The sequence below is a fragment of the Gallinula chloropus genome (genome assembly GCF_964237585.1).
Source record: "Gallinula chloropus genome assembly, chromosome: 5".
In the NCBI taxonomy this organism is placed as follows: Eukaryota; Metazoa; Chordata; class Aves; order Gruiformes; family Rallidae; genus Gallinula; species Gallinula chloropus.
In genome coordinates, this window is record NC_140090.1 from 59021258 (window position 1) to 59034158 (window position 12901).

The following is a 12901-nucleotide window of genomic DNA, read 5'->3' on the forward strand; positions in this document are numbered from 1 at the left end:
CAAAGCCCACACAACGTCTTTGGAGTAATAATGATGTTTTATCATTTTAATTACAAACACTTTGAAAAAATCCCTAAAGTGTACCAATTGGGGTGGTCTGAATTAACAGTAGCTTGATAGCCCAAGGGTAGCAAAAATAGATTGAGCTACCAAATTTCATAGTAGTTATAGCAGCTGTCTTCTTGCCTCAGGGAACCTGAGTATTTAACAAAGCAGACAGCTTGGCATTGGCATCTGATTAGTAATGTGGGTATTGTTGGACAGAATACATGCAGTTCTATTGTTTCACTGTTTGATTAGGATTTTGGAGCTATGAGCATCGTTTAGCTTTTATAGTTAGCTTCTGTACCTTCACTTACAGCTACTGTAAAAGGATATTTTATCGCTTATCACTTGCTGCAAGTAGGGAATATTGTCTTGAACATGATCGATGAAACATGACAGGATTTAAATGTCAGGGTCAGTTGCCTCCCCGTTTCTGTGCCAAATTTTGTTGAACTGACTGCATGAGTTTTTTTTTAATTGAGGAGGAAAAGTGGATAAGGTGAATGCCCAGTCTTCCCTTACCACATGATACAAATTATTTGGATTTTAAAATAATTTTAAAACATCATTTATTCCAGTTAACTTTACAAGGAAAAATTTCTCTTCACAAAAAAAGTCCCTGAGGAAGAATCCAACTGTTGGGGTTTCTGGGAGAGGGGAACTGATTTTTATTTTTCTAATCCAACAGTAGTCTGACAGTTTGGATAACCACTGGGGGTAAGAGAATCTCCAGTTCAAAACCGATCTGCTTAATGGTAAAAATCTTAGTTAACATGCTTTATCTAAAAAGGCTTGATCTCGGGGAATAACCTTAGCACAAACAACAATATTACACTGAGGTTTGCTTTTGAACTTCATACAGCCAAAAAGACCCCCCACGTGGCTCTTCTCTCGTTCGTTCTTTAAGTATACATCACAAATTATTGGTGCTTGTTGGCAGAGTTCAAATCACTGAACTCATTGCAAATAGTCTACTTCAGCTAGAAGTACATTCTTTTACTCTATCAAATCCATCTGAGGTAATAAGACTTGATGTTTTATTCAACAGAGCTGAGGAAAATTGTTGCACAATAGGTTAATTCAAAATGGCAGCATAGAAAATGCATCTGTCAGTGGGGATCAAATTACAGGGCAAGCTCCTCTCAATGCTTAGAAAAACAAGTCTGCAGTTCTACAGATTATGTGCATGTGTGTGTTTAAAGGGGTGGGAAAGGAGCTAAATATCTGAGCTAACCTCCAATTAAAGTCAATCATAAAAACAGCCAATTTAATGAGTACGGATTTCTTTGGGTAATTATAACACCAACCACTTTTTTTCTCCCTCTCTTTTAAATCTGTAATTCTGCCTTCTTGTTATTGCTTGCTTTGTCATTAATCGCCTCAGGAACTTGATTTCCTAGCAACAGACTCTGCCACCAAACATTTGGCTCCTGTTCAACATTTTCTTTGTGAAAAATGGCACTGCTATTGCCGCCTGGCTGTTGCAGCTAGACTGGCTGTGTAAGTGCTCTAATAATGCATTCTTCTAAAAACCACCCCAAAATCACATGATAAAAGGAGTGATGACTGAGCTTCGCTAATTACTGTGCTGAAGTAGTGTATCTGCAATTTAAAGGCTACTGGGGTAGGAGAAGAATGACAGAAAAGGAAGCATGTATATTCTTCATATAAATAAATATAATTAATAACAGAGGTGAACATTTAAAAATAAATATTATCACAATGTTAGATTCTCATTAATTTTCTATTACAGAAAAATTAAGTACGATCTTTCTTAAAAGTTGATGATGCATTTTTCTGCACGAAGGACAAATCATTCATCTGCAAAGAATGACATCTGGAAGATCAAACTCCACAAAAAAATAAGAAAAAAAAAGTTTCATTTTCACTTTTCCACATAAGTTACTTGAGAAAACAGCAGCAAAACTGTTGATGCAAAGGAAGTTATACCTGAAATGTATCATAAATGCATACCACATCCTAAATACATCACCGAATGACATAACGCATACTGGTGCCAGGTTAGACAAAGCTTTCTTTTTTGCATTTTGATCAAAGAAATGAAGCTGTGGACCTCTGTGTTTGTGAGGGAGAAAAGTATGGCAAAGTAATTTTCCCATATTTGTGCCAGAAGCTAGTAAGGGGCAATTTGCTTCCTGGTTAAATGCAGAGTCTGTCATCTCTCCACAACAAATACATCACACTTCTGCTATAACTTCCAGAAAACACAATCCCTCTAGATGGTGGGTTTCAAGAAGGGGATGTAATCCGAGGCCAGCAAAAAAAGCCACAACTAACTGTTGCTAGCTGCAGCTTCTTCTTTATGGTTAAGATAGTCAAAATGGTGTTTTCCTGGACACAAAACCTATTCATTACTGTGAGAAAGAGTTTTGCATGTCAGGCAGCATATATACTGATGTCAGAGCACTATAGCAAAAGTTATCAATTGAAAAAAGCTATTGTGGAGTTACTCAAACAAATGTTTTCTCTAGAGGATATTTTGATTTCTGCCAGTGTCTGCGTCTTCATTTCCTATGATGCACACATAGACCTAGCACATCTTGAAGAAAAAACCCTATCACAATCCATTGTAAATTATCATACTCATCACAGCAGTAAATTACAATAACTGCCTTCATTGAATATGACTCTGAAAGGAGGAGACAGCACAAAAGAAATTTCATTTATACTTACATTGTTATAATAATCAGCATTTTTTTCTCAAGTAGAATAGCCAAGCCCCATGTAAAATACTGTAGAATGTTATTTAAGATTTGCTACACATTGCTGACATCAAGCTTATGTTTTGACAGACTCATGTTGAAACCAGATAATTCCACCATCAAGCCCACTACACCACCACAGTATCTTTCTGCTTAGACAAGCACTTAAGCATTAAAAGAAAATAAATATAAAAATACCACAGTATTTGTTGAAACATACCAGGGTGGTTGGAGCTTTAAAACCTTCTCCAGCAAATAGGTGTGTTACATAGGGGTCATTATGATGTGCCACAACATGTGATGTTTCCTACTTGAAACTCGGACTAAGACCAGAATATGTGGTCTTGATCAGAACTCTCACTAACATCAAAATAAGTTACACTTACCACTAACTTTGCAAAAAAAAAAAAAAAGAAATGCTGAAGACGGTCAATATAATTTAACTTTGGGCTAAAATATTTAAGCAGTATTACAAAATCTTATACTTAGTGTAGTACAACTGAAGAGCATCACCGTTGAGAAATTTCTAGTATTTGCTACATGGATGTAGAAAGAAATAGTTTTAACTTCTATGGATGGCTTACTAACAACAGCTCGTGCAAAGCTAAGTGAAAGTGTTATCTTCTCTGAATAAAAGGTCGTATGGCAATACTGAAAGTGAACAACCCAAGTCAGCTGCACAGAAGTAAGTCTCAGAGCTACAGAAAAGCTCCTCTACTCTCTACCTGCAACAGGTAACAGAAGAGCTGAAGCTTTCAGGCTCTGTAAATTCAAAAAGCAAGGAAAAGAGACTATAAGGGCATAAGGTATGGTGTAAAAATGGCCCCATATCTCTTTAATGAACAGAGATAACCATGAGCATCAGCAATGCCACACCTGTATGAAATAGCTAGGAAAGGAGACTATGTAGATACTAATGAGAAAAGCTTTGACACGAGCTTTTTAAGCACAACAACTATATCCATAAAATAAAAATTCAAACACAGTCCCTAAACAACAACCTCCTATTTTCCTTTTTACAGAAAAAAAGACAAGAATTTTATTAAACAAAGATCTTTTGGGGTTTTGGGAGCTACTTAACTGATCGATTCTAAGCTAAGACTAGTTCCTACAGCTTAGGAACCTAAATGCAGTCAAGATTGCCTTTTCATATACTTAGTAATGGAAAGCATTTAAGGAAAATAAACCAAAAAACTCCCAAACCTTGAAGCACAGAAGGAACTTTCAAGAACACATTTAGTACTTCCACACCGATATATTAACATTAAATTACAGTGTTTCTCCTACCTAATGCTTCCAACTTCAAATGAGTGCAGACGTTGGACTGAAGAACAAATTGAATAAAGCTAAGTACCTGGCAGAAATAAGGACAGCTACCTGGAGCAAGAGAAAACACACATCTGGGAAGCACCACACCTGTGGCAACAATGTTCAAATACAGACAGAAAGCTAAAATTCAACTGTGTACAAGGCAGCAGTATCAGTAGTCAAAGATTTTACAAGGCTAAGTGCAGCTTTCTCTAGTACAAGGGCAAAATTCCATACCTACATACAGTAACACTGAGGTGCTCATTGGAATCAAATGACAATGAAAATTCGCCTCAGTTTTTCTGTTCTTGTAAGAAGCTCTTACCAGCAGATTATTTTTAAACAGAAACAATGATAATAAAAATACCTTTGCATTCCAGGGCTTCCTAAGATATAAACCTTCTATATACTGCAAATTGCATTTAAAATGTTAAAATGTTTGCATTTAAAATGTTAACGAAACTGAGGTCCGGCAACTTCCTCAGATTGCAATTGGTGCCAAAGACACTGATGATCTTAAAACAGACGAAAACACAAAACAAAAATACCCACAACCCAATATATATTATTGAAGATGCCTAAATAAATATGGTGCTATCATCAGTTAACTAAATGCCTGTGAATAAGACAAATAAGGTTACCAAAAGTGGAGTTTTACCAGCCAAGTTTGTAAGATGCAACTCTAACACACAAGAATTCTGAAGTGCAAGTCCTGACAGAAAGCACAGATTCACAGAAAGACAAAATGGAACACACCCCCCACACCAACCACAATTTAAGATTATTTTCATGTCAGGTTGTCTCCCATTCATAATTTCAGAGACAGAATGACAATGTTTAGTGTTATCATAACTCTCAACTTATTCTAAAATAAAGCAAATGTCTGAGGAAGAGACATTTTCTAGCCCCAGTAGGAACCAAATAAAATCCCTCACAGTGAATTCTAATCAGACACCAGCAGCACAGCTAGCTGATCCACACGGAAGTGAATATGACAGACTGGAAGATATGATGTCAACGATAGAAATTACTGCAAGTATATGAATTATATTTGGAGAAAGGAAAGAAATTGCATAGAGTTTGACAGTACATGTAATCTACCTTAAATGATACAAAGTAGAGCAATTTTAAAGGATTAAATACACCTTTAAAGTTTGCCATCTTTGAGAAAGCTGGGGCAGCCTCTGTATTTTGCTTCTATCTGTGATTTACAGGGTCCTATTCTTTGCTAGTCTTTCTCCAATTTGTCTGCCGGATCTGATTACCAGATGGCTAAAATAAATGTATTGTGTTCATTCATGGTAACAGAAGTTGTCTTTAAGGGTTCTGTCACGGCTTCACTGTCTTTTCCTTTGTACCTACTCCTCCCTCTGTGAATTGATTAGATTTCCAAGCTAAGTTTCATCTGAGGACCATTCTGAATGCTGCATTGAAAAGCATATTATCTATTCTAGGAAGCACATACAGATGACCACAGGATATCACAGACCTATCCTAAAGCAACAACTGCCCTACTCTGCTAAGAAAATAGATTGTTTGATAATCTCAGGACACACATTTCCAGAGTAAGTGTTTGTCACTAACACACATTCTAATGCAATCCAAGAAACAGGTGACATTTGGCTAGAAAGAAGGAAATGAAAAGCAGCATCTGCACAGTACAAAGCCAAGGAAGATAAGAAAACTAAAGTGAAGACAGACAACAGTAGTCAAATTAATGACTCAGCTACCCTATATCTCAGAAGTCCTACTTGTTCACTGCATAGTTTTGCTTAATCTGGCAAATCACTACACACCTGCAAGTAAAGAAGCTAAATGAAAGGGCATGAATGCACTGTAGCATGAGGGAATGTGTACGGTTGGTTCTACACATTGTCTCCTTTCCGTAAGTTACACGTGATAGGTAATCAGAAGTGATAACACCGTCCTAGACACCTCTTGGATGATTCCGGCCTTGAATGCTTTTGCTACAGGTGTGAAACAGGTTCTTTTCCCCAGCAGATCTTCTGCACTCAGGTGTTTCTCTAAGCAGAATTCTATTTTGCAAATACCTAATGCAATTTATTAGCACTTCAGTGTTATTTATTTATCCATTAACATATGCACATCTTGGGGTTTACTTTCACTTCAGTACAGTAATTTTCTATCTCTTAGTCAGAGCTTGGATGTTGTAGAACTGGCATCTGAAGAACAGCTTTTAATATATATGAAAATCAGTGTAGTGAATCACCTAGTCAAAATTGACTGAACACAGAAGAGTGGCTTCAGAACTAAAATAAGATGAAGGCCGTATCTTAAAAAACCTAATCTGTTTTTCACCTCATACCACTTCCCAATTTTCTTGAAGCATCAGCACTAAGTTTAATTTTTCTAAATAGTATATTGGAAGTTACATTGGGAATTATATATATGCATGGTAAATGAAAAAACCCCAAGACCTTAGTGCAGTACAGCTTTTGCTAACATTTATCATTCTTCTTTACTGAAACTGTACTCTAAGCCAAGCATTAATTCCTAAGGCATTTGGAACAAACTGGGGTGTAAATATTGGGAAACAAAAAAAATCAGAACACTTGAAAAACAGAAACAAAATAATGAGTAGAAAATACACCTATGTGGTTTTTTTAACCACGGCACAAACATGGTCATAGCAGTAGGATGTATTTTCTTTCTATACTGAGAAGGTTATAAATATTTTTTGACAGTTATAAAGGGTCAGTCTCGGCCATACACAAGAATCAATAACAACCATGTAAAGCCTACAGCAGTGCACACTAACAGGCTGTAGGAGACATTAACACTAGCTAAAAGAAATAACTGTATTTTCAATGAACTTGTTCCTCCTGGATAATCAATTTTTTACACTTCTTACCAGCTGTTCCCACATAGCTCAGGTAGCAGAATGGAAGCAGCTGTCATACAGAATCCATATATTACATGCATATTATGAAGTTTTAATCAGTCATAGATGTTTTATGTTTGCTAATTTTGATCAGTCATATTAGCTTGCGAGCAAGATGAAAACAAACTCACCACTTCTATTTACGGAAGATATAATCTACACAAATACACTAATCTGTCTTGATTCATTCTGGATGGTAAAATAAGAATACTAATTGTGAATCTACTAATGCCCCATCCTCAAAACTCCTTTGTTCTAGAAGTAAGATTTCATCATTAAAATCAGTTTGCCCCACCGCCCACATTCAAGAGATTTGTCACAATCATTGTTGCTGAAATATTGAGTTATAAGGTGCCGTAGTAATTACTATGGAATAAATAGCAATTAAGATTGTTCACACAAATAAGCTCAAACTGTTTGCAGTGAATAATTATGCTAATAGTGTTTTTCTACATAATTTGTGCATCCTTCACAACAATTTACTAGAAAATGTGAAATGTAAATTTGATGCACTACTACAAAAGCTCTGAAAATGTGTTTAGTTCTTATTTTTTCCCATTAATTTAAGAAAGCACACAACTAAAACATACTTCTACATTTTTATATTGAAATTTGAAGAAACCAAACTATGCTGAAATTTAAAGCAGTCATTTTCTTTCATTGTATTCTTACAAAATCTTCCTAAATCATATGCAACAGACATGCTCATTGCTTGAAACACACAATGATGTAACACAAATTTTAGAAATTTGAAAAAATCTGAACTTACTGCTATATAATAAACTTTGGCCTTTTCCACCAACTTCCAGTTCTTCTCCAAATCAAGATGTTTTTCCTTCTTATAGCAATTAGCAGCAGCAAGGTTAGCTACAAGAGACCTGAAAGTGATTAAACGCCAGGGATTAGATGCTTGAACACTACTGCAAATTTCTTACCAAGAACAAACTTTCTCAATCAAAGATCCTAAGGAACATAAAGCAATTAACAAAGAGCACCATAAACCACATATACTTTATATGATCATTGAATAACTTTTTAAAATATATTTTAAATAATACATTTAATACAAATTGAATTCAAATGATACATTGAAGAATGTATTTTAAATCCAGCTACATAGCTTATGTAACCTATCACTATGATACACAACTTTATTTGCTTAGAATCAACCCATGTTGCATTTTGTGATCAATTCCCGCTGTATGTATAGCAGACTGTATAGCATCTGCAGACTTTCATTAAAACTGTTCTAGAATCTAACACCTAAAATAAAGTAGGTACCTCATTTTATCTTCTGAAAATTACTTTCCCTCACTAGAACCAAAATTGTATAGATATTTATATCTTGCCTTTATAATTTTGAAGAGAATAGTTACATTATTCAAAAGAGGGTTCAGGGTGGCTTTTTTCCCTCATTAGGTCCATATTTTCCTTTGGCAAATGAAAAGAGGTCATGTTGCCACTTTTAGATGATGAACTGTTAAAAAAAGAAAACCCAAACAACCACCCAACAACTTTGGCTTAGCTATGCATTACTGGAACACTACCAAAAACTCTTCTGTACTTCATTCTTTCCTAACAAGATATAGCACAAGCCACGGGACACAACTTCCATTAGCAAGAACAAAAATACTTGCATCATATTTACATTGCTGCATTCTACTTTAATTCCTCCTCTCAAGCCATTCAATTCAGCCTTTGAAACACACAAAGCTTACAGATGCACTCCTAAAAACAGGTCATAAGAAGATAAGAACTCTGGTTACCATGATCAAATCCTTCTGTGCAACACTAGTGTGAGAATATTTCATACCACCCGATACTTAGAGGAGAGTTGGGGAAACAGTATTCAATTTAATTTTCAACATTTAATACTTACAGGATGCATCTTTAACACACCACTGTTTTGTAATGTTTACATATATTAGCCAGATAAACACATACAACATATGGCTATTGAAAATTTTTCTCTTCTCCAACCTGCACACAATTGATGTGTCATCCTTTTCCATGTAACTGCCACTACGGTCCTGAGACAATGGGTCAGGGTGAATTGCTAGTCTGCTTCTACCAAGCTATGCTTCTGTCTCCAGACTGAGTACCATGTTTCCTCCATGTAAGGAGATAAGTAAAGTAGGAATTCCAGAAAATTATATATGACCACAAAACAGACTCGCTATCACCATTTTTATTTTTCCTAGTCAATGAAAAGCGAACAAAAGCCCAAAAGAATCTCTTATGAAGACACCAACCCAGTCTCCCTGTAAAATTTCTCAAGCACTCATCACTGACAATCACTGTAAGTTAAACAGATCAAGTATATAAAAATTAAATGAAAAAGTTAGACAACTTTTTCTGAATGTATCAAAATACCTAGCACAGTTCTATGTCATTTCATCCCAGGAATATTCTTGGTACTTATCTCTTTAATTCTAAACCCTAAAGGTAAAGGGAACTAATATGAATTCAGAAAGTTAAAATATTAATAATTTATAAACAAATAGACCAAGCCTCTGTAGCAGTAAAAATAACAAGGCAGGAAGTTTCAATTCTTGATGAATATTATAATTTCAATGACAAGAAATCCATTGGAGAACCAAGGAAATCCAAGAAAGGCATGTGCATAACTGGTAATTTTCTGTAAACCAAATTAAAAAAAGCAAATTAAATCTTTCCATTTTGGAAAACTCTAAACATCCATCATGAACCTAGCTGGAAAAATCTTGTCTGTCTATGTATGTTGCTAAGTGAGAAGTGATTACATTCCAGAAAACTAAGCAAAAGTTCTGTATGTTTCCTTTCACTTAACACGTGCCCTTGAAACAGTAAACCTCACTCTCTGTGACTCATCCAACTGTAGAGATGGTTTGCACATGCACATGATGAGTAATCAAAGATTGTTACACTGAAGACAAAGGACTAAGCTTTTACAAATTAAAACTGGAAGTCTCACAGCAATAAGTTCAACATGTGGGACAGAGAAGGTAGATGTTTTTGTGGTTAATTGGAAACAGCCAGAATATTTCAAATCAAACAGCTTAATGGACTCACTGTGTATGTTGGTATTTCTTACCAGAATGCACCTATCAAAGTCACAGATTGTGACTGAATGTAGATACTACACTAATCATGATTTTCTTGAAAAACTCTGAGAATAAGTATGTTAGTATTGCTAAACTAGAGAATTCAGACTGGTTATCATGAATTAGCTCAGTATCTTTTCCTGCAAAATGCTAGACAGATTTAGCAGATATAATGAACTTTCACATCAGGGTTTCCAGAACATAAGAATATTTACTAGGAAAATCAGGAGTGTTATTAGCCAGCTCCTCCAAAAGAAACAAGAATGCTGAGGAACAGGAAGAAGGAAGTTAGCACACACCTCAATACGAACAAGAGATTTATCAATAAACAGCGTTATCAACTGGGGAGAGGTCGAAGTGAATATTATAAATATAGAAAATGCTGAAAACCAAGGAACAATCAGAGGGTAATTAAAGATTGAGAATAAACTTGATCTCAATAGAAGAAGGGGGTTTGCACAGTAAATCATTTAGCAGCAAACATCAGCCACCTTTTTCTATCTCCCAGGGAGGGAAGTAAGAATCTTGTAGACCTTGTACACTATGAAGCATGCTCTAAAACAGCAACTGAAATGAAGCCACTGTCTCTAGTTTTTGAGCAAGCATTTGACATTGGGAGAGAAAAGTGATTTACATTAGCAATCCAAAAATGCTGCTAATAAGTTGAAGTGGTGCACACAAGACATCTTTATGAATTTACCTAAACTTTTAAATTCCATTGAGATGCACAACAAAAGATGCATGTATTTTTCCTGAATTCATGATGTATGTCTATTGACAGTCTTGACTTTGGTTTTTCATCAAGTCATCTAGGAAATAGTGATTGCTACAGGATGCATACACAGACATTATGTGACTGAAGAGAGTGAGAACCACTGAGCAGAAACATCTTTATTGCATGTCTTCTCTTTGAAAAACTGAATATGGATACTGGAGATGAAGGGGGAAGTCTGTAGACATAATTAATGTCAAAACTCCAGATGAAGATGAATGAACTTCTTTCCTCCACTGAGTATGTACAATCATTCCTGAGAGTAAGACATTATGTATGACATTAAATTGGGAGGGACGGCTTGATAAGCTGGAGAACAGGGCTGTCTATCATTCAATGGATCTTCAACAGCCTGGAGAATTGGGCTGGCAAAAAAACTTGAAGGCAAATGTGAAGTCATGCAACTAGGATGGAACAACTCCCATGTGACGATATAAGCTGAACACTGTCAGGATATAACACAGCTTTGCAGAAAAGGACCTGGAGGTGCTAGCGGACAGGCTTGGAACATGAGTCAGCAGTGCACCTGCACAGAGAATGTTAATCACATTATGGTCTGTATGAATGAGCACACAGCCAGCAAGACAAAGGAAGTTATATATTCCAAACAGAGGAAAACCTCAGTTCTGGTTATCAGACCTCACCTGGAGTTCTACATCCAGCTTTGAGCAGACTATGCTTGGACACGAGGAACAGATAAGCTGGAAGAAGGAAGAATCATCAAAAGAACTGCTCCCATGAAGAGTGGTCAGAGAGGTTGTACACTCTTCATCCTTGGAGATGTTCAAAATCCATTTGGATATGGTCTTGAAAAACCTGATTTTTGCAGGGGTTTGGTCCAGATGGATTCTATATGTTCTATGCAAAGTTCTCCCTCCTCTGACTCTCAGTTCGGTTCACGTTGCTGCCTAGTATTTTTTTCTAATTCTACACAGAACAATCACCAGCTTCTCAGGAAGTCTGATGTGGATTTTAATTATGGGACTGTTATCTTGCCTTAATAAATTCTACCAACTCCTGATACTGCTTTGAAAGGGAAGAAGCAGTTCTGCACGATCAAGGACACTGAAAGCCACAGAAGGAAGCAAAAATACTTTGCTCTTATTCAGAGCCAAAAAGAAAATATTCTTCAGGGTAACTGATACCATTTTCATTATTGTTTCTATATCTAGTATGAGAAAATTTAGATATCAGCAGAAATCAGGGAGAGTTGGTGTGTGCTGGTATCATCTCAAGATGAAGGCAGACCTGATTGGCTGGTTTTGAAGCCTTTAAAAAAATATCACAAGGTAATCAGTGAAGAATTAGTACAAGTTCAAGTGTTGTGGGTGGAGGAAGAAAGAAGCAAGCCAAGGGCCACCTCAAGAAAAATGTCTATTCTCATTATTTCTTTCTGAAATTCTTCTTTTTATTAATTTAATTACAATACCCAAAATAAATCATTCCTTAAACAGGTTCTTACCTATGGAATGCCATGAAACCATACTAAATGCCACAAAGACCATTATTCATCGTCTACAAATATAAGAAAGATTGAACAGAGATCTGGAGAAGTGATTATTAATTTTTTTTATATACAGCAAAGAATCTAAAAATGTAGCAAACAAAAACATGACAGACAAAATTCAGAAAAAATTGTTAAGATGTAGACATACAGAATTACAGTTATTTGATGAACTTAACTGCAACATGTAACAACATAAAACGTGTGGATTTTTTCCTTCCTGTTGTATAAAATCGAATTAACCCTTTTAATGAGGCTATATGCTGACATCTATCCTCTTTAAGCACACTATCACCTGAAGTACATTTCACATTTCCCAATCAAGTATTTGCCTTACATGCTAATCAGCTTTCACATAGGCTACTAAACATACTTGTTAACCAACTTTTGTGTCTCACATTTTATCTTTCCAGAGCAACTGGAAGGTACAAAGTTTAGAAAGAAGGAATATATTATTATCTCTCACTTTTCTGCCATAATACAACTGCTGTTCTCTAAAAGTCTATTAATACTGCCCACCACCAAACTATAAGCCAGGCAGCCCCTCTCAAACCAGTGCTAATA

At 35.8% G+C, this 12901-nt stretch overlaps 1 protein-coding gene across 2 annotated transcripts in view; it reads right to left on the reverse strand.

Annotated features, from left to right (window-relative positions):
- Positions 1 to 12901, reverse strand: part of ADK (adenosine kinase) — a 286337-nt gene that overhangs the window by 139090 nt on the left and 134346 nt on the right. For both annotated transcript variants that reach the window (XM_084265348.1, XM_084265349.1), the window contains exon 6: positions 7748 to 7856. In XM_084265348.1, the coding sequence (XP_084121474.1) occupies positions 7748 to 7856 (109 nt within the window). The remainder of the gene's footprint in view (positions 1 to 7747; positions 7857 to 12901) is intronic.